This window comes from Rousettus aegyptiacus, unplaced genomic scaffold (genome assembly GCF_014176215.1).
Source record: "Rousettus aegyptiacus isolate mRouAeg1 unplaced genomic scaffold, mRouAeg1.p scaffold_m13_p_3, whole genome shotgun sequence".
Classification (NCBI taxonomy): Eukaryota; Metazoa; Chordata; class Mammalia; order Chiroptera; family Pteropodidae; genus Rousettus; species Rousettus aegyptiacus.
This window is the reverse complement of record NW_023416306.1, coordinates 164,895,718-164,919,446: the sequence shown is the minus strand read 5'-3', so window position 1 is coordinate 164,919,446 and position 23,729 is coordinate 164,895,718. Positions and strand designations below refer to the sequence as shown.

Genomic DNA, 23,729 nt, shown 5'->3' with positions numbered 1-23,729 from the left:
GATCAGGGGCGGGATGAAGACTTCCGTTTCGATCATGTTAAATTTGAAAGACGAGCCATCTGTATAGGGATTCAAGAGACCAGCTGAATATACGCCAGTTAGAAGTTCAGAGACAAGGTCCCGGTGGGAAATGTAAATTTTGGAGCCATCGGCACACATGTGATATTTAAAGCTACGAGCCCGGATAGGGATAGTACTTTGGCACAAAAACAGAAGGATTTGCCCTGAAACTTCACTCTATAATGTCTGCCTGGGTTTTTTTTTTTTTTTTTTTTTTTTTTTTTTTTTTTTTTTTTTTTTTTTTTTTTTTTACTTTCGGAGGGCCTCCAGCCGTGGTTTTTTAAATAAGATATTTTGCTTGAATTATGTCTCTGACTCTACTCACGATGATCTATTTAAAAAATTGTAAAACATTCTGCCTTAATTATGGTTTTATCCTGTTGGTTTTTAGTTTTGATTATTATGGTCTGATTTTTAAAGTTTCTGCCTGTAGAAGATTTGCCGGGTGTGTCGTATTGTTCACCGCCCCGTATTCCGATGTTTGGGACATCTTTCCATAGGAGTCTTGGTGTGAAATGGAACCCCAAATGCCACAGAGTTAGTATCTCAGCCTTCTCTGCAGCTTGGGCCCAGGCATATGGCCTAGGTTTGATTGGTCAGGTATACCCAGGTGGACTTTGAATCTGAAGCTTGTGATGATAAGAAGCAAGGGAAGCAGAGAATCTCGGCAATACCTGGTTTCCAGAGGCCGTACCCAGCACTCAGTTCCCGCGGAGGCCGTGTGGTAAGTAGCAGGTGTTTGGCGGTTTGGGTTGCACCAGCGACAATGTGCTCACGGTCTCGTCTCTGGCATGATATTCAGCTTGATCTTGGCTCCAGTGAGCCTTTCCAGTAGTTCTGTGGGTCAAACAATATCCTTTCCATTGACTCTTTTCTCTTATTTCCCCATATATCATCATTCCTTCTTGTACCCAATCATCTTTCTGGGTTCCTTTTCTTTCTCAAAGTACATACTTTAGAAGTTCCCTGCGTGTGGAGCTCTTGACAGTAAACACTGTTTTTGTCTGCACAAGGCTTAATTCATTCTCATTCTTGGAAGACAGTTTTCCTGGGTACACAATTACAGGTTGACAGATATTTTTCTCAACACTTTGGAGGCATTTTCCCATTGCCTCCTGGCCTTAATTATCACTAAAGAAAAGGCCTTTGTCTTTCCAATTATTTCTTTATAGGTGATTTCTCTCCCCCTTCCCCCTTCCCCCCCCCCCCACCTGCCCAGCTACTTCTAAGTTCTTCATTTGAAGAACTGAAGAGCAAACTGATTGAGAAGCTCTGGAAATTACTAGAAACATATTGCCTAGTAATTTTCCTAACGGCCATCTTGTTTTACTCTAAATATGAACCCCAGGAGCTAAGGAACTGATTCAATTTATATTTTACTAGGATTCTCTCTTATCAGGCCTTCACCCTGATACCATTTTTGTATTCAGTGTTTCAGAGTTTACAGTCACCTGCAATTTGTGGTCGCTCTCAAAAATCTTATACTGCCACCACCATCCCACATAGCTACTGGCTCTCCACCAAGCCTTTCCGCCTCTGAATCTAGATTCAAAATCAGGCTAGAGTTTAATGAACTGAGATAAACTGAGCCCACTCAAATCGAATGATGTGAACAGATCATCAGCTACAGAATCAAACAACCACAAGCTGCAGAAGACTAACAGTGTGTCACGCTTAATGAAGAAGCACTTTGGAAGCACTGCCATTTAAGTCCGGAATGAGATACGGGTGAATTCATCATAACTATCTTTTCTCTGGAGGTATTAACCATTACATTAGACTGAAGTGAGAGTAAACAGTAAATGATAAAAATTTTATAAAGAGATTAAACCAATATTTGTAGACGCTTGGAAGCAAGTGACAGGCTACGCTGTAGTATAATTCAGTAAGGCCACTGAGGCAAAGAGTCCTGAAATAGGACTCCGAATACTCAGACTACAATCAGTTAGTAGAAATGGAAGAAATAATCCCATCGCATAGGTTTGAAAAGATGAAAAGAAAGGAGACTTAGCATGAAACATGCAGAACGATGTGAAGAACATTGTAAAACACCATGGAGAGAAGAAAAATGAAGACTCAAATGTTAAGGCGTTGCCACATTTGGATAGGAAAATTCAACATCATCATAACAATTTTTCTTAATCTAACTGACCTTAATGAGGTAGTTTTGTGGGGTTTTTTTTGTTTGAAATTGGACAAGCTAATTCTAAAATCATGTGGACAAAGAAATAATTACCAGGAAAATTTTGAAAAGAGGGTGGTACTAACTATACAAAATGTGCTAAGTGAAAAAGTACTGCATATACTAAAAGTGTATTCTGCAATAATGAACATAATGAGATATTGGCACATGAGTGGATCAACAATTCAAATGAACAGACTAGAAAACCCAGAAACAGCCAAGTATACAGAGCAATTAAATAAAAGTCTTATTTCAAAACAGTGGAGAAAGAAAGGATTATTTAGTAAAGTGTTGGGAAAACTGAGTAGCCACCTGGAAAAAAAGTTGGATCTCTACTTCACAGATTATACCAAAATGGTTTCCAGATGAATCAAAGATGTGGCATTAAAAAAATGAAACCATAAATTACCAGGAGATAAAAGAGAAAATCCATTTATTTAACCACAGGAAAAAATCACGTCACCATAAAAATGTCAAATGACAAAGGACAGATGGAGGAAATGTTTTGTAATTCACCTTCCAGACAAAGGACTACTTTTCTTAACATATAAAAATGCTTGTAAATCAATAAGAAAAGGATCAACAGTCCAGAAAAATGGGCAAAACCTATAAATAAACACTTCAGGAAAAAAGGAAGTATGTAATATGAGAAATGCAAATGCAATGACAATCTGATACTTCCCAGGATTTAACAGTACTTGGTTGGTGGGTGCGGAGAGAGACCGGCGCTCACAAGCTCGTGGTGGGGGTCTGCAGTTCCACAACAGCAGTGATGAGCGGTTTGATAAGAGCACAATTTTTAAAGCCCTTTTTTTTTTTAACCCAGCAAGTTCATTCCCAGAAATTTATCTTATAGTTATATTTACACCTCAGTGAAATGACACAGACAAGAATATTTTTTGTAATAGAGAAAGATTGGAAACGACAGAAATGTCTATCAGTAGGTGGCTGGTTAAATGAATTACGGTATGTCCACACAATGGAATAAGAGGCGACCACCAAAAAAAAATGAGGCAGCTACGAGGAAAGTGCGCCAAGGTGTAGTACTGTCAGGTTCAGAAGTATAGAGCATAACAGGCCGTGTACAGTAAGCTACTTTACATAACGGAAAGCGAAAGTGTATATGTGTATACACGCACGCACACTCGAATGCTGCGTGGGATAAGTCGTGGCGGTATCCCATTTCTTAGATAAGGAAACAGGCTTAGAGAGGCTAAGTAACCTTTTTCAAAGTAACGCAGTTCACAAAGACCACAAGAATAAGAATCCAGGAAATCTAACTGTAGAGTCCCTACTCTTTACTAATGAATATTGTCCCCAGTGAGGAGGAGAATGTTTATTTTCTAAAAGCTGCCGAAATACTTGCTTGCTTTTACTTGGAGACATACAAACATACGGTAACAAAGGAGTGGTACAAAAAAACTAATGGCGGAAAGCTGTCGTTCCAGGCTGCAGGCCTCGCCTCAGTCCTCAGTCGTCCTCTGCAGGGGAGAGCTTCTGTGTTCCTGCAGTGATCACCCCCCGTAACTTTATAAATATGGCCACTACTCTGTTTCTTGATTTGCCAACCTATGCTTTGTCAGGAAGTTCAGTTTAAATGTTGGAACCCAATAAATAGCATTTACATTATTATGACTGTATCAGAGTTTAGTGAGAAAAGCAGGACCTGTAGAAGATTTTATATCTACCTGTTGGCTGGCTGGCTGGCTATCTATCTATATCTATCTATCTATCATCTATCTATCATCTATCTATCTATCATCATCTATCATCTATCTATGTCTACCTATCATCTATGTCTGTCTATTATCTATCTACCTACCCATCTATCTCTATCATCTATCATCTATCTACCAACCTGTGTGTGTGTATAATATATATATATATATAGACATATATACAAAAACATATATGTGCATGTGCATATATATAATGTTTCTTGTAAGGAAGTGGCTCACATAGTTTGGGGCTGGTGAAGCAAGCCTAGAGTCTTGTAGGGCAGGCAATGAGAAAGAGATGCTCACAAGCAGCCCAGAACCCATGGGCATGAGCTGAAGCTTGAAGCTTCTGAACTGATAAGGATAAGGTTATGTTCGTCAGGGTAATCTGTTTCATTAAAGTCAACTGATTAGGGTCTTTACACCTGCAAAATCCCTTCACAGCATCACCTAGATTAGTGTTTGATTGAATAACTAGGAGAAGGTATGTAGATTCCTCGAAATGGTTGCTGCCTCCCCTGTGTCCTCCAACTAGAGGGACAATATCCCTTGTAAGACCAACTTAATGGACATGTAGCCAAGCTGACATGTCACAAAGCTATCACAGCCCACCCCTTGTCAACTTGGGTTGACAAGGAACCCATACACATCTGCTTCAATCATACTCAATGTTGAAAAACATCAGTAACAAAACCATGCTTCTGCCTAATGTGACACAACCATCCCATCCACAAATGAACAGCCTGACCCTTCTCGCAAAGGAAACAGAGTCCTTGGGTGATGTTCAGTCTTCTCTTTTGATATACTGTGACTTAAATACTGCGATGTAAAATTAACCATGATTTACACACGTCAGAAGATAAGATGGGGGGACAGGAGAGGTAGATGGGGAAAAAATCATCTCTTCAATTAAAATAAATTGAAATTAAAAATTTTTTTAAAAAGAAGATAAGATGGAAAGCCACAGAACTCTTAGGTTAATATCTGTACGAACATTCATATTGAAATGAGGAAATACTCGTGACTGTGAAAGTCCTCGTTCCTACTGCTGGCCATCCATCCGGTCATTTGTAACCACTCTCTTCTACCCATTCCAAATTTCCTTCGCCCTCAGCAAGCACCTCATCTGACTATGGTTTTGTTTCGTTTTGTTTTGTTTTATTGGTGGGGTGACCTCACCTTCATTCTTGAAGGGTCTGGCCTATTAGCAGTCCTGCCTGAATTGAGTTATAGTTTTCCACTGACTTTAATCACAGCACGTGGGAGTACCAAAGTATGCCCTGGGGGACCCCCCCCCCCCACCTCGCTGCAAACCGTGTCTACTCCTGCTTAACCCACCTTGTGCAGCACCAACCCAGTCTCCCCTTGTCAAGATCAGTCACCCCAGTCGGTAAACTTCTTCACTTTTGATTCAGAGACGGGAGAGTCCAGACTGGCCAGTAGCAGTCTCAATTTGCCATTCAATGAACTTGTTGGGATCTGTACTTGCTCTCCATTACTACACAACAAATCACCACAGACTCCGTGGGCTCAAACAACACACATGTATTATCCTGCAGTTTCCATGGGACGGGAGTCCAGACTCTTGGTTCTTTGTTCAGAATCCCGCAGGGCTGCAATCAGGTGTTGGCTGGGCTGATTTTTTATCCAGAGGTTCATCTGGGGGAGGATTTACTCCTAAGCTCAGATCGTTGGCAGGATTTACGTTCTCGTGGCTATACCATGGAGGGCATGTGCTTCCTATCAGCTGGCAGCCACCCTAACAGCTGCTTGCATTTCCTTGCCACGGCCCTCTCCACACCGTTTCTAACTTGGCTATTTGCTTTTTCAAAGCCAGCAGGCAAATCCCTCTTCTTATATAATGAAACATGATCACAGGAGTAAATATCCCATCACTTTTGTCATATAATGGAACTTAAACAAAAGGGTGACATCTCATCATCATTGCCATAGCCTATTGGTTAGAAGCAATTCACAGGTCCCACCTACACTCAGGGGGAGAGAATTACACGAGAACATGGGTCATCATGGGTCACCTGGGCTTATGTCCACCACAATGATTGTATAAATACTGCTCATTTGCAGGCTGAATAGTGTGACAGGATTATATTTTTTCTTTTAATGTCAGGAACTCTAGGCCATCAAAAAGGGAATGTAGCTAGACTTGCTGTGATCATTTCACAATAGGCAAATATTGAATCATCATGATGTACACCTGAAACTAGCATGTTAGATGTCAATTATATCTAAGTTTTTTAAAAAGAGAATGGTCCTAGCATTAAAATCAAATGACTTTTCCCTGCCCTCCATCAATTTCAAGATATTTAAATATATGACACACTAATGATTTCCGTTTATTGGTTTTGAACGCACATCTCTACTCTCCTACTGAAATAAACACTAAAGGGATTTCTAAAGTGACATAAACCCGTAAGTACAGAGAGACCTGGAGAAGTGACAGTGGGAACAAAACTTAGAAAGCTGGAAAGCAGATGGATAAGTGGTGACGGAATTAGCAGACCTGAGTAAGCCGAGTCGTAAACTGGCACTGGGGAAAGGTTGGAGGCAATGAGATTGTACCGCAGAACCCCAAAGCTCAGTCCTTGGCAGATTCTTGAACTGGAGGTGAATGTAGGGCTATAAGTAGGATTGTTTGAACGCCAACAGCAGACAATTTTTAGGTCCTCTCCCCAATACTCTGCACTTAGCAGCTGCCCTGCCCCCACCCAGACGGAGGCTGGACGTTTATTCTTGCTGGAGGATCAAACAGAGGCTATCTGGACTGGTGAAAATCAAGCACATTTGAGAAATGGGCACCACACTGAAAACAGGGAGAGGATGAATGCTTAAATACTAAAGACCGACACCCCAGAATGCTAGTAGCCAGGCCTGTACTCTTCAGAAAAGAGATTGGAACACTCAGGGAAATTTGAGAAGCTGAAGAGAAAAGTCCTAAATACATTGAGATTGTTCCTCAGTGAAACAACTCCAGAATGTGCTACTGTTTCTTATCTCTTTTCACATCTGATAAACTATTCTCTTGGATTCGGAGCTTCAAATAAGCTTCTTAGCTTCGGTGTTTTTAAATCTGAGGAAACAACCGAAGATCATGAAAAATCTTGGGAAAGTCTCAGAACTGAAAGACAGAGACCAGAAAAAAATTAAAAAGGAAAAACGATTTAAAGGAATCAAACTTTGCAAGGAGATTAAAAAACAAAACAAAACACCCTGTTATTAATTATCTCAGAAAAAGGAGACTGTTATATAAATAAGAATAGACTATAAAAAGGAAAATTCTGAAAATAAAACAATTATCAAAAAATGAAAGAATTCTAGAATTTGTAAAAATTAATATAGAGGGTTTGGAAGACAAAATTGAGAAAATTCTTAGAAAAATTAAAATGACAAAGGGATAGAAAAATAAGAGTGGAAAGAAATTTGACCAACAATAGACTCAAGGACTGTTGGATGATGGAGAATAGAAAGAGAGTGTGTGTATGTTGGGAGAGCGGAGAAAAAAGGGCGTGATACTCTTCTTGCATTATGGGAAGTCAGTAGATAATGCCTAAACGTAAACCAAAACAGAGCAGCCAAAGATTGAAAGTGATCGTCTCTGAGAAGGGAAAACGGGGTGATGTATGCAGGGCCCTGCTGTGTTTTGCAACAAGACTTGTAAAATGATTTAGCTCTTTAAGCTATATGTGTATCTATGACTTTTATAAAAAAGTAAAACAGAAACGTAAAGCACACTTTCTTTAAAAAGTTCCATCTTTTGTTATCATCACAGAGCATTTTGTTTCTCCTAGATTTTTTTTTTTTTACGCCCTTTCGTTTTTTTCTCATTGACAAGAAAATAACATGCCCTTAATACCTTCGAGTTTTTCTGTCTTCTCAGCCGTACTCTATACTGCATGGGGTTTCTTTCTTTCTTCTTCTTCTTCTTTTTTTTTTTTTTTTTTAATTTTTTTCTCCAGCCGGAACCCTCTGTCACCCTATTCCAGTCTGGACCACTTACTCTCTAGGCTGCCCTCTCGTCCCATGTCTTTTGTTTTGCTTGCGTACATCATCAAGAAACTTCCTAAGAGTGATGCATAGCACATACATTTTCAGTTCCTAATTGCACCAGTTACACACTGGGTAGGCCGTTAAGGTGTACTTCAACCATGTGAGTTCGATTATGATGCAGTGTGGGGAAACTGCTTATCACAATGTTGCTAATGAGACTCAGAACTACAACTTGCTTCCATACAAAAGCCTCCTCACCCTCACTCGTGGGAAACCAGCAACAAAAGAGAGAACCCCAGGTTTCTGGGAACTGAGTCTTTATCGGGAGAGAGAGTTTGTTGAATTCTGCACATTATTTCAGAGTGTGGAGTGGCTTTCTGCTTTCTGGCGAGGTCGCCAGAAAAGATGAGAGAAGGATATTTCTTACACAGGGTTTTCCAGGAATAGATTAAATCCAGACACAGCTGTCTTTCATGACATGAGTGTAGAGCAGGGTCTACATGGCCACGTGAAGGGACTTCTGAAGGAGCACGTGAGTGTAAAACAGTTTTTATTATCATCATTTGAGAAGTTATTTGTTAGCCTCTGTGACCATTCATGAGTAGCCAGTGTACTGAGTCAGGCAGAAAGGTTCAGTCTCGGCTCACTAGTCAAGGCAGCCCGAGTGGATATAATCAACCCCACGAAGGACATCCACACAACGATGAATCTGGAGAAAGGATGGCATGTCATTGGGTCCTACTGACTCTCGTGCATACACAGCTCATTCCTGTCCTTGTGCTTTGTGTAACTGCTTATTTACCGTGTCAATAAGGTCTTCTCAATTTGTTTTTTTAAGTCCCACTCTGACAGAGTTTCTTCCCTTAAACTTCATCGTCTGCAGTTGGCCTGATCTTTTAGCATTTATGGTTTTCCTCAGGCACTCCATCACCCCATGATGACTGAAGTATTTTATAGTCTCAAGAAGATTCCTGAACCTCCTAGATGGATGTGGTATTAAAGATGGCAGGTTTTGAGAAATTCCACTTCCTACAGATTTTCAAAGAGAATGACCTTTGGTGCTCTGAAGGAGGCAGTTAATGGGAATTCCAACTGCCTATTCTTGAGATTTTCTAAGCAGGCTTCTGTCCTTGGTTGCAGCTGATTGGCTGTCTCAAAGTTAGGTGAACGACCAAACCAGTAAACTGAAAACTCAGCTCCTGGCGTGGGGTCTTCTTTCTTAGCCTATGTGGAAGAAAGCTCGGGGAAAATAAATAAATAAAAATAAATAAAAGTGCAAACAGGAATCTCACTGAGAGGGATTTACAGTAAGAAAGAAAACCCCTACTCTAGTACGAATTTAGATTACATAACTATTCCACGATAATGGAGTAACTGCAAATGAATGAATCATGTGCTGGTGGAGGTAGGTTCTTTCTCTGGAGCAATTATCAAAATTTATTTGGCGTCGGAGAAGAAAAAATTCCCAGGTATGTGACTTATATCTAACAGTTATATAAAAGTCATAATTAAATGGGAATGATAACTGAGGTGATTTAACTGTTAGGAGAGCAAGTAGAGGAGTGAGATGGGGATGAAGACATTGCTTCAGTGTGTAAAGACATGGATTCAGAGCTATGATTTATTAAGTGCTTATTCGGGGTAAAGTAGCTCGGAGATGTTTTAAGTGTATTATTTATTTAGTTCTCACGACGCCCCTGTGAAGTGCTATCCCTACGTTACTGAATAGAAAATGAGCTCGAAGAAGTTAAGTAACTTTCCAAAGGGCAGAGCTGATCTTAGGCCAGAATCTGTGCCTTTTCTCTAACCATGAAGTGATTGTTGAAAGAGGCTGGTAGCAAACTGAGAAAAGTTGTAATGTTGAAGCATGAGGTTCACGTATGTATGGAGCGGAATTACGGTGGACAAATTTAGCAGTTTTGGTGAGAGTTCAAATCTAATCATGTACATAAAACCTTCACATTTTAAAATGTTCATTTTGTGGCATCTTTGGTTGCCGACTAGATCTCTTGAATATGGAGAACTTGGTTCTTAATCAACTTTGTCACTGGCTAGTAACAGACTTTGAACATGTTACTTAATGCCTCATATATCAACTCTAAAGTACATTCCATCTCTAGATTTAAATACACACACACACACACACACACACACACACACACACACGCTGAATTGTTAGAATAAAGGGACCCACAGCTAGTAGCAAAGCCATAAAGTACCCAAAGAGAGGTCCTTAGTTGTCTATCCCTTGAATTATGTCCTCTCAGGTTTCTTTTCTTTAAAGAAAGCATTAGAAAGACTTCAAAGTAAGTCTTAATGCTTTGGTCAAAGATAGATACAACCAAATCCACACAAATGACATTAAAGAGCTTTTCATATTTATTTGAAGGAATTGAACTGGAACAACTTTGAGGGTAACTTAATAACAGGTCATCCAAACTGTGGCCCTGGAACATAATATATTTCAGTCAGTTTTTCAAGGATGAGGAATAGTGCTGGGGTCTAATAATGGTGTGACATCACTGAATTTGAATGGTTAGCAAAATAATACAAGAGTTTCCTGGTACGGGCACTGTTTTCAAGTTTGTCTGTGGCAACTTCTCCATTCATTGTTAGATTCATTCTTACACCCAAAATATCATTGAGCATAGTGCCACAGTGATATAATTTTGGTGAGCCATTTATTTCCTCTTACCTTGTGAAAGCAAGTTGTTTTCTCAGATGACTAAAAAAAGTACACTTAAAAAAATTCTCCCCTAACCATGTGAGAAGGATGGTAAATTTAAAAATCCAATGAATGTCTGAGCTTTCTGTTGTCAATTAAATGTATTGAATCAAGCAAACCAATTCTGAGGGAGGAAAATCATCAGTTTCATTACTCATCAGTTGTCAGGAGCTGTACAACATCTGGATTTTATTCTGCCTACAACCGGTAAGTTGATTTATTACTGTTTCTTGGATGCTGGCAAAAGATGTGAGACTCCTCATTCAGGGACAAGGGCTTTATCACTCATGGCAGAAGCAGTAGCCAGGGTATCAGCATGATGCTCACGCCAGTTCCCTGCACCTCTGAGTCCCATGGAGTCAATATCTATTATGGATGCTATGTTAATTTACTAAGGTCACTATAGCCAAACCCACAGAAAGATGAGATTCCACAACCGAAACTTATTGTCTCATAGTTCTGGAGCCTCCAAGTATGAGATCAAGGTGTTGGCAAGGTCTGAGGGACATGAGAGAAAGATTCGTTCCTGGCCTCCCCTTGGTTTGCAGATGGCTTCTCCCTGTGTCTTCACATCATCTTCCCAGCGTCCGTGTGTCCAAATTTTCCCTTCTTATAAGGAAACCAGTCAAATTGGAGCCCACCCTAATGACCTCATTTTAACTTAATCACTTCCGTAAAGACCCTGTCCCCAAATAACAACCACATCCTCAGGTACGAGGGTTTTGGACTTCAGCATATGAATTTTTGAAGGGGCCCAATTCGCCAGTCGTGGAATGCATTACAGGAGAGGAACAATGAGCTTGGGGAATTCACTGTGGAAACAAGTCTACTCATCTCCAGGGAAGAAAACCTCATCCCTTGAGTTTTCTCACTGCAGACAAAACTCTGAAGAAAGGCCTGGGTAAAGCGTGGGCAGGGCCCCGCATCCATGGCATGCAGCAGGAATGTGCAGGGATGCTCAGGATCCACGCAGATTGTCTCTCCCCAGAGCAATGCAGTCAAAATCTCGGATTAAGGCACAGCCGTACCGTCCCCGGAGTCTTTATCGAGTCAGGTTCTGTTTTGCACAGCTGTGGACGTGATCCCACCTCTCCAGCAGTTGTCCACATTGAAGAACGACCTGAGCCACAGCTCTTTAGTGTGTACTGATTCTATTCCTAAATATCTTTAGTACCAGTTACGGAGTAAATGTGGAGCTTAGTCAACTGTTATGTTGTCTGCTTTTGTCGCATAATGAGAAACATTTGACTTCAGGGACGAGATGATTTCTTTACTATGTAGTTGTTTATAGGAAAGGAACGCAAAAATATGTTCAGAGTCACTGAACGAAAATGATTCTTATTTCTTCCAACAGATGGAACTGCTACTTTTATACGTTATACTCTTGAGCATATTTGATTTTTCATCGGGAATAACATATGATAAAGGTAAGTTTCAGACACTCATACTCTCTATGTTATTCTTAGGAGTTCTCCTTTATATCCTTTTCTATCTAATGGTTAAAATATTTTCTTTTAGCGCTTCTTCATGACATTATCTTCCAGTTTTCCCTATTGTACTCTAATTCAGACATTTCTAAAAATATCATCGTGAATCTATTGTTATCGAGTTGTATATATAGTTTTATTTTGTTATATTTCATTACTTATAAGTCATAGGATCTTTAATGTTTAAGGAAAATTTCGTATTTGCAAAACTTTAATTATTCGAGTAGATATTTTTTATTTTTCCTCCACAAATAGTTACATGTACTATGAAGTATAAACTAAATTACAAGGCTAACAGATTGAGACTGAAGAGAGTTTTCTGAAAGTAAGCTGGTTGACCCTTAAACAACACGGGGGTCAGGGGTGCTGACCCCCATGAAGTAAAAAAAACCTGTGTATGACTTTTGACTCCCCCAAAATGTAATAGTATCTGTGGGGGATGGATTCCCCGCAAATATGAAAATCCATGCATGCTCAAGTCCCGTCTATAAAATGGTGGAGAGCGGTGCATACAGTTGGTCTGCACCCCTGCAGAGTCCCAGTGGCGACTCAAAGATACCATTTTCAATCCTCATTTGGTTGGGTGCGAAACCCAGGGATACGAAGGGCGAGATGTATATTTATTGAAAAACATCCCCATATAAATGGACCTATGCAGTTCAATCCTACGTAGTTCAAGGGTCAACTGCACATGGATTAAATGAGGCAATAGGACTTTTATGATGGGGAAATGGTGTCAAAGGAATAAGACAAACCCACCTTCATTTTTGTGGATTGTTTAGATTCTGTAGTATCCAGCTGCCTATATTCAAAATACTTTCTCTGTAGCATACTTTTTAAAAGACATGTATTAATATCATGTTTATAGTTCAGATGTCACCTTTAATTTGAAAGGACAGATTAAGTTCTGATTTACTTTTTCGAAGATCTCCGCCAGGCAACATATTCCTGACAAACATTTGCTGTCCCAGAAAGATCAGAAAATTTAGAACCTTTTTTATTTTATTTTTTAGCAATGGGAAAAATAATCTCTAACTCTTCTTTAGATTAGGCAAATTTTCAAAGTAATTTGCCATTGTATACCCTCAAAACTCACTTTTGGTACAAAACGTGTTCGGAATCACCCTCCATCCAGGGTTACTTGTGATGTCTTTTAATATTTTTGCTGCTTCTGGCTTCAACTTCATCGTGACAAAGAAAACCAGAGTTGGGCAGGAGTTAAAACTGTAGGAACAGACTTTATTAGGAATTCTCGCAATGGGGAAAAAAGACACCTCGGTGTAGAACTGGGCTCAATGCCAAATACAGCCTGGAGAAGTGGGGTTTTACAGCCAAGGCTCAAATTGGGGTGAGGGTTGGTAGATAGAAAATTACTAAGAGGGGACGTCAGAGATAAAGGGCATTCTTGCTAAACTGGCCAAGCAGAATTCATGCAGAGGGCAGGTCAGGCTGATCACCTGGGTGGAAGGTTGGGGATGAGGAGTTTGATTAGATATAGAGAGTTGTCAGGTATCAAGGATGATACCTGACTTAGCAGGATTCTTGCAAAAATGGTTATGCAGATCTAGCAAGGGCGGGGCCTAGTTGAGGAGAGGGCTTAGTGCCTGACTGAAGTTTGGTCAAGGAGAGAGTCTTTGTCAGTTGCTGCAATAGAGTATCCACGAATAGAGCAATGAATGAATTTCACAAATAGTGTGTCTCTGTGTCCCAGAGTGGTTTTCTTATTCTAGTCAGAGCAGACATGTCATCAGTGATCACGCTTGCGTAGTTTTCCTTTACATCATGATTCTTTTGAATGTCACATACTATTAAGAATGTAACTTTTCTGTCATGCCTTTCCTTCAGAAGCTCCCCCCAAAAAGTAGTTCTTTTTGTATTCCATTATTAAAACAGGATTTAGAAAACGCTGTAATCTGAGAATTTCTAGGCCAAGGTAGGAGGGTTGGGAAGTGCTTCGCTCTCTGGCCACATTCTCTCCTGTGTTTTCCCCTGCCGCCCCTTTCACAGCCCAAGCTCAAAAGATCTCTCTAACTCAAGGACGTAATTCACAAAATGCTACCAAAGTGCTGAGATGAGTTTTAGAAAAAACTTCCATTTGAACCAGATCTTAAAATGTATTAAAATTCAAGGCAGAGACTAGAAAAAGAGAGAACCCCATGAGCACTCCAGGGGTGCCGGAGTGCAGGTTGCATGCAGGCAAGTCTGAAAGAGGGGCTCAGTTGTTTAAAACTTGTCTAGCAGGATGAAGAGAAGATAGATGTCCCTTAGGGACAGAAACATCTTGGTTCTCATCTAACTTACTGCTGTGAGTTGGGGGACCTTTGAGCAATAACTTAATATTCTTGAGTTTTGATTTCACCTTCTTTAAAGAGGAGAGAATAATGCATATGGCACAAGGTGACGTATAAACCCAGAGTCTGGCTCAAAGTATGACTGCAGGTTATTCATCTTGTTTGTACAACATAATAGTTCGATGCTCAAAATCCTATCAGTAAACATATCAATGCAAGTATCACAAGTGTAACTTAACATACACTTTGAGGTTCTAACGTTAAACAGTTTTCAAAGTACTGTTCAAACCATACATTTACTTTGCCCACACTTGACGATGCTGCCAGTTCTATTTTTTAAAGTTATCATTTGATTCTAAAGTCCAGTTCACTTCTCTGCTTAGAAATCTTTACTCACACTCCATTGCCTAATGAATAAACTCTTTAAAGGAAGAGAGGCTAAGCAGAAGGCATATACACAAAAGAAATTAGAAAGGAATTTAAATATTTCACTGCAAAAAAAAAAATCAACAAACTATAAAAGGAGAGAGTAATACAAGAAATAAGGGACAAAAATGTTGTAAGGCATATAGAAAACTAATAGCAAAATGACAGAAGGAAGTTTCTCTTTATCAGTAATTACTTTAAATGTAAGTGGATTAAATTCTTCAATCGAAAAACAGAGATTGGCAGTATGGATAAAAATACATGATCCAAATCTATGTTGTTTACAAAAGATTTACTTTAGATCCAGATAAGAAGAGATCTTCCTCCCAACCACCCACTCTTTTGGGTAGAGGAGTCACTTTCATATTAAAAGCTCTCTATTAAAACATAAATTCTCTTTCTAATCTCCAACTCCTGTCCCTTTTATGGGCTCATTGAGGTTGAGAAGCTTAAGAGTCAAGGACGGTTTTCTTGATTACCTCTGAAAAATTTGCACCATGTGGTATCTTTTATCTTAATGTTCTGTCAAACCTTCTTTTTTAGTGTCCTCATTTGGTATCTCTAAAATTAAAAACAGTGGAAGATTTGAATTTTATCCAGAGTATACAATTTAACTTATATTTTTTTCATTTTTAAAATTATGGTTCTTTTAATGGAAATTCTTATATCAGTGACCTAATTATATCTTATATATATGAGATATATATAATTATATATATATATAATTTTTTTTGTATTATTTAGGTAATACAGAGAAGCACTTTGCTTGTTCTAGCCAAGGATTCCCACAAAAGAATGAAATGTTCAAGTTGTATCTTTTTTTAGAGGACTTGGTAAGGTCCACTAAGAGTATGTTGCAACCTTTACATTTTTTTAAACTCCATGTATAAAACCAGTAACATTGTACTCTTTTCATATGCCTTTTATAATTGCTTTAAATGTAAATGAATTAAATACTCCAATCAAAAGACATATGGTGATCTTAACTACTAGAAAAACTAAACAAGTTACAACTCAGTGTCTATCTCATGTTGGGTTTCAGTACAATCCACGATTTGTGATTTTCGTATACCTTCTCAAAGCTGGGAAATATCCAATAAAATGCAGCACGATGTTTTGCTTTGTACATTTGCTTTTTTTTTATTTAGACACAAAGTAATAATTTTAATAAAACAGTGATTTCTACATGTGATAGCATGTGTCTTTGATTCTATGTTTATTAAGTGTAATAATTTTATAACCATTTCCGTGACAGAAAAATTTTTATAAGGATGAATTGAAACCTATTATGATACTAGCATACTAAGTTACTAAGTTCTGAAAGTGTGCTTTTCAAATTAACTTTTCTTCCTACTTAGAGACTGGAATTACTAAAGATAGAGGTCATTAGCACCATCTGCTTTTCATAGATTTCTCTTCACTTTTAAATTAATGTGATATATTTCTCTCCATTGAATTGTCATTACTTACTCACTTCATTTCTCCTCTTTTCTAAAGAAAATCCAGTGTTTTTTACAACCCCAAAGTGAAATTTCTTCAAAGGAATTTATGAGTGTGTTCACATCAGGAGGACTTGCTCCCAGCTTGGGGATCATAAATAGTACATATACTGGCATCTTCCACTTTAATTTAACTTTGGTAATTACATTTATTTATTCTGTGATGTTGTTAACAAGAAGCATACTCTTCTTTATAGGATGTGTTTTTTAAAAAAATAACTAGTCAAGTAATATTACATCTATATGTTTAAACCCAATAATACAGTGTTCTACTTGCCACTTTAAAAGTCATATTTGTTTAAAGAAATTAAAAGAAGAAAGGAAAAAATACATACTGATTTTTCACTGTTTACCTTCATATTTACACTTTCCACTGCTTTTCCTTCTTTTCTGTAGATGTAAATTGTCATCTGCTATCATCATCTTTCAGCCTAAAGAATTTCTTTTAGCCTTTCTTATAGTGCAGGTCTAGCGACAACAATTCTTTGGGAGTTTTTCCCCTTGAAAATACCTTTATTTCACCTTCATTTTTTGGTAACACTTTCATTAAGACATGACTTACATACCAATTCACCAACTTAAAGTGTACAATTAAATGGTTTTTAGTATATTCATAGAGTGTGCATTCCTTATGTTTTCTAAAAAGTTCCTAGTTTTACTTTTTAAATTTGGTTATTGGTTCATTTTGAGTATATCTTTGTGCATGGTGTGAAGGCCAGGGTTCACATTCACGCTTTCGCTTGTAGATACCCAGCTCTGCTAGCACCATTTATTTAATTGACTATTATTCTTTCCCTACTGAATTGCTTTGATACCTTTGTTGAAAATCAATTGACTGTAAATGTGTGGGTTTATTTCTGGATTCTCAATTATACTGCATTGTTCTATATATCTATTCTTATGCCAGTACCTTGTTGCCTTGATATGGTTGCTTGTAGTGAGTTTTGAAATCAGGAAGCATGAGTCTTCCAACTTTGTTCTTTTTCAAGGTTGTTTTTGCTAGTCTCCATATGAATTTTGCTAGTTTTCATACAAATTTTAGGATAAACTTGTCAATTTTTACAGAGAAGCGAGCTGGAATTCTGATAGAGACTGTGTTGAATCTGGGAATCGATTTGGGGAGTATTGCCATTTTAATAGTATTAAGTCTTCCAATCTATGCATTTGGAATATTTTTCTATTTATTTAGATTTTCTTCAATTTCTTGCAACAACATTTTGTATTTTTCAGTCTATGTGGTGTACTTCTTTTGTTAAATTTATTCCTAGTATTTTATTCTTTTTGATGCTATCGTAAAAGAATTTGTTTTTTAAATCTCATTTTCAAATTGTTCTTTACTAGGGCATAGAAATACAATTAAGTTTTGTATATTGATCTTGTATCCTGCAATCTTGCTGAACTCATTTATGAACTCTAATAGGTTTTTAGTAGTCATCTTAATTTTTGAATGATAGTTTTGTCAGATATAGAATTTCTGGTTGATTTCATCTCCTTTCAGCATTTCAACTATATCATTCTGCATTTTAACTATGTCATATGACATTGTTTCTGAATGAGAAGTCAGCTGTTAACTTTATTTTCCCCTATATGTAATGCGTCATTTTCTCTAGATGCTTTTAAGATTGTCTATTTGTATTTACCCTAATTGGGTTTCTCTGAGCTTCTTAAAATCTAAGTTTACCAAATTTGTAAAGTCTTCAACCACTATTTCTTCCCAAAAATGTTCTGCCCCTTTCTCTGTCTCTTTTCCTGCCTGGGACTCTACTTATGCACATTTTGGAAACTGCGGTATTGTCCCACAGATATTTAAGTCTCTGTTCATTTTTCTTTAACCATTTCCCACCTTTTTCAGATTGGATAATTTCAATTGCCGTATCTCTAAATTCACCTGTTATTTCTTTCGCTATCTCCAATCTGCTATTGAACTCATCTAGTAAATATTTTATTTCGGTTATTTTACTTTTCAGCTTCATTATTTCCATTTGGTTTTATCGTTATATTTTTTCATTTATGTGCTGAGATTCCCTATCCATTTCCTCATTAGAACATTTTCCTTAAATCTATGTACATAGTTGTAATAGCTGCTTTGAAGTCTTTGCTGTCCGGACTCACTCTGAGCCATTTATCATCTACCATTTTCCCTCCAAATATTAATTACACATTCCTGTTTCTTGTCTTGTCATTTTTGGTTGAAAACTGGACATAAACTGTAATAACTCTGTATTCTGTTATGTTTTTATGAGAATTTGCTGTTGTTTTTGTTGGTGGTGGTCTAAAAGGCTATTACTTATCTAGACACAAACTGCAAACTCTCTTACCAATGGTTTCAGCAACTAATATCTCTGGTCAGTTTTTTTAGCTTCCACTGCTAGTTTTTTTAACATGGACTTCTATGGGTCTCCTTTGCATCTGAGTTGCCCAAAGATTTGGGAAGAGTTTGCATTGAACTCTTAAATCACCATTCTTGCAGTTCCTTTGCTCCTGGGATTTTCCTCTTAAGTTCCCCAACTCTGTCAACACCAAGTCCTATGCTCTGATCTGTCAAGCCAATAATGCTTCAGCTTTGTGCTACCTGAGCTTGACTGTACGATATTTCTTTTGTGGCTATAGTGTTATACATAATTGATTAATGTTTTAGCTATTTACAATCTCCTACTATTACAAATAATGATGAAAAATATTCTCGAACATATTTTTCCCATATATGTGTGAATAATGTAGGACAAATTCCTAAGAATAAATTATGGGTAAAAAGTACATGCTTGGATGTTTTTGCTTAATTTTTGTTTTTAAAAGATGGGGTGTAATATGTCAAAATAAGTATTGGTATTAACATTGTAAAACCCTGTTTTCTGATGTCTTCTTTATTTAAGTTCAGGGATCAGATTTACTGGTTGATTTGTATTCCCAGAGAAAACATTACGAAAAATACAGGTAAGAGTGATCAGAATTAATTATTTTACTCATGGGTCTGGATTGCCAAATTTAACAAATAAAAATATTTATTATATTAAAAAATTATTTGCTATCCCATGTAAATTTCTCTTGTACTATTTGAGACATACTAAAAATTATTTGTGGTTAATCTGAAATTCAAATTTAATTGAAATTTCTATATTTTATCTCATATTTCTATTATAGATCGATTGTTCTGATATACATAACATTATCCTTTATTTAAAGTAAATTTATTTTCTAGAACTTGAAAATTGGAGTATTGAGAAATTCAGATACCAATTAATTTTACTGAAAATGTATCATTAATCTTAAAATGTTATAAGCTATAATATGTAATGTATTATTTACTATGTAATCTACTATTAAGTGTAATATGGCAGCCGAGCTTTATATGCTACTGTAAATAAACAGACGGAAAAAGGAGGGAAGTAAAATTCCAGGAGCTGTGAGTATTGGGCTAGTTGACTAAGCTAGTGGATCTTAAGGCTCGAGATGCATTCTCATAGTTTAAAAATGATGCGAGGTATATTATTTTAATGTGGTAGGTAGGTGCAAGGAACAGAAACCAACCTGACTGCACATAAGGAAAAAGAAATTCATTTTCATCATGGAACTTAAAGATAAAAATGCAGCCAGGTTATAAGAAGGAATTAGAAATAAGAAATGGAAAACCATCAAGAACCCAGGGAGTACTTTCACCATCTACATTTATTTTTCTTTCTTTGAAGACGAGCTTTCTAAAGCTGCCTCACTGCTGTCAAGTTTTCATATCCTAGAGGCCAGCTTAATTCCAAATTCCAGGGAGAGGCTGGCCGAGCATCTAACCACTTGTGTGTCAGCTAAATGTAGCGAGCAATAAGGGGTTGGGACATAGGACAGTGGAATCACGCGGGCCTACCCCTCTAGGTATAGGAGTAATTTAAAGCCATGCAACATTGTGAGTCCTACAGAGGGAAGGGCAGGGGTAGGGAGGGTTAGAGGAAGGCAGAAATGATAGAAAAGACCCTAATAAGGAAGTGTCAAAGATAAAAGTCTGCAAAAAAAATAGTCCCCCCGTGCTGTAACATCTGATATGGATTACATCACTGTTTTATCCTTTATTAATCTCAATTATTTCAAATCCACCTATTGGAACTTTTAGTGACTTTTTTTCAAGGATTTCATCCTGGAAATTGTACTTCTTTAAAAAAATTCTAACTTAACTCTTCATCAGTATAATGATGGCTTGTTCTAGCTGTGTGGCATAATATTGATATTAGTTTGACCATTAAAGTGAAGATTACGTTTTATTTTTACTACGTCTATTTACAAACTTTAATTTCAGAAACACAATGATTCTAAGGTCAGGAACAACAGTGATCTAAGAATTGAAGTATTTTATGTAGAGAGACCAAATGAACTCTGCCTATCCTGAAACAATTCCCTGGACTGGGTAAAACGGAATATATGGGCTTGCAGTGTCATAGGAGAGAACGGTCTAATATTAGCAACCGCTAGAATTCAGGGAGGGAAATTCAGGGGGAAGGAGATCATATTTGCTCATTCACTTTTTTCTCCTTAATCATATCTTATTTACTGCTGTGCCATGAATTTGAGTATTACGTATATGTAAAATCTTGGGAAAGGTAGTTTAGGTAACATCAACAACAGAGGTACCAAGATAGTCATCATAGTACTAGTAGAACTAGCAGGTAGTATTTATTGAATTCCTATTATATTTCAACACTCCTGTAAACACTTTAATAACTCATTGATTCCTCACTATATGTTGGGTAGTATTATTATCTCAATTTTTAAATGACTTAACTGAGGCCCAAGGATATTTAGCAATAGCTAGAAAGTCATGAAGGCAATATGAAGTTTGAACTGCATATACTGTTGAAAATAAAGAGCCCCTCTTTGATTTACACTTCATAATTTGTTCTTTTTTCATTTTGAAATAAGGCATAATTTACATTCAATAAAATGTGCTCTTTTTAGTGTCCAGTTCTACAAAATTTCACAAATGTATACAATTGTATAATCACTACCATCAAGATAAAGAAGAGTTTCATCACCCAATAAAATTACCCGACCTGTTGTCAACCCCTTCCTGTGTCCCAGGCCCTAGAAACCACATGTCTATTTTCTGTTTCTATCGTTATGCTTGTTTCAGAGTCTGGACTGAGGTTAATTTGGGGGGAATATAGATATGCAAATATTCCAGCACCATTGCTGTAAAAACTATTTTGCCTGCATTGAATTGCTATTCCTGGGCTCTCTTTCTTTTCGCCAATACTACGCTGTCTTGATTATTTTAGCTTTATAAAACGTTCAATGTGTATAGAGAAAATAAACATTCAAGCACTGGGATAACTAAGATGCTATTTTTTCAGAGTGGGACACCATCATCTTGGTCACTTATCTAATGGATAAGTCTTCTTTACCCAAAGTAACAGGCAGATGGCCCTCTTTTGTAACTCTTCATGAAGTTCTACTGTTGTTCTGAGTTCTTAACAAGCATGTGAAACAGATGTGAGATAAACTACCTAAATAGGTTTGTTTGGAGTTTTGGCATTGAACTCTTCAACGTCTAGCTCCAGATATACCAGCTAACACTGTTCATACAGTCTTTTTTTCTGTTTCATACATCTTTCTCTACCTTAGCCATGTTACAGGTGAGAGTAATACTTCCTGTGTGTTTAAGATAGGCAGGATTAGTATCGCCACTAAACGGAAGTGCATGCTGGTTAATAAGCATGTGGAAAGTTGGTATAAAACCAATCCAGAAAATCCTGGGTGTTACTCGCAACGAAGGCATCAAATCTATACTTTTCCTTATAATTAATCACTCCATATACCATTATAGGAACTACATCGTTATTTCTATTTCTGTCCTTACTCAAGATTTGATAACATTATCCAAAAACCTGTAGACCTACAGAGCTCTCATTTTTATGTTTTAAAGGTTCGAGAAAGTCATGCACATACCAACTTCTATCCAGTCCCATTGAAGGCCAGCTAAGTTGGCCATCAGAAGATCGACTTCTCTCATTGTGTTAGCCAGTTGTGCAGGAAGCCCATTTTATAGGAACATGTGTGATGTTTCTCACACCACTGTCTTCCTCAAAGTCAAGCAACAGTGACGGCACGAGGCACAAATAGCGGCTGCCCTCCTTGGGGACCAGGTGCTACGGCAGCCACCATATCCTTGAGGTGGTACGCAGATCCACCTAGAGGCCTGGGTGGACGTGAGAGCTTGTCAGCCGAGCCTTTCGGGTCAGGCATGTGCGTCATGAGTGCACCCTGGTTTCAGCCTCAGCCTCAGCCTCGCCCTGTGGGTGCCACTGCTGCAGCAGCTCCTAAGCTGAGTTCACCAACCAAGGCTTCCCAGGATCCCACACATCCTTTTCCTTTTAACTCATCTGTGCTTTTATATTTAACGTGGGTTTCTTAGAGTTAGCGTAGAGTTCGGTCTTGATTTTTACATCTAATTGGGAAATCTGGCTTAAACTGGTATTTTTAGACCGTTTACATTTAATGTAATTGTTGGTACGGTTGTACTGAAATCAGCTTTTGGGCTGCTTTCTATGTGTTCCATTTCTTCTGGTTTACTTTTCACTTATTTTTCTGTCTTCACATTAATTATTTTTTATGATTCCATTTTATCTCCACTTTTGGTGTATTGGTTTACCCTATATTTTAATTAATCACAGTCTACTTTCAAATAATTTTATACCACTTCATTGAAGTGCATAATCTGCTTTTTACCAAGCCACAACTGCTCAGAGAAAAGTTATTATTTAAAATATCATCATCTGGATTCATTGCTATAGTGTAAGGTCACTTCATAATTCTTTTTCTTTATTTCTTTAAATTTAATTTTATTGTTTTTTTTTTTAATTAAGTTCCTTGGGGTAACATTGGTTAATACTATTATATAATTTTCAGCCGTACATTATAATTTAACATCTGTATATTCTATTGTGTGTTTACCACCCAAAGTCCAGTTTCCTTCAGCTACCATATATTTGATCCCCTTTACCCATTTCACCCTCCCCTATTCCCCTATATTTGACCTCCTTTACACCATATACCTCCCACCTCCTCCTTTGTATTTCTGCAATATCAGTCGTAATTTCCCCTCTTTCATCCCTGATTTTGTTTATTTATGTCCTTTCTCTTTTTTCTTTAGTGAGTCTAGCTGGGAGTTTGTCAATTTTATTAACCTTCTCAAAGATCCAGCTCTTCGTAGCATTTGTTTTTTTCATTTGTTTTGTTTTGTTTTGTTTTCAATTTCATTTATTTCTGCTCTAATTTTCTTTCTTTCCTTCTGCTTCATTTGTTCTTCCTTTTCTAGTTTTTTAAGATGAAGCATTAGGTTGTTTATTTGGGCTCA

General features: G+C 37.5%; 1 protein-coding gene across 1 annotated transcript in view; it reads left to right on the top strand.

Moving 5' to 3' along the window:
• The first annotated feature begins 9,874 nt into the window (after positions 1-9,874).
• Positions 9,875-23,729, top strand: part of CATSPERB (cation channel sperm associated auxiliary subunit beta) — a 68,255-nt gene continuing 54,400 nt past the window's right edge. The window contains 4 exon segments of the mRNA XM_016145433.2: positions 9,875-12,117; positions 15,639-15,727; positions 16,392-16,532; positions 19,267-19,327. Of these exon segments, the coding sequence (XP_016000919.2) occupies positions 12,045-12,117; positions 15,639-15,727; positions 16,392-16,532; positions 19,267-19,327 (364 nt within the window). The 5' untranslated portion in view covers positions 9,875-12,044.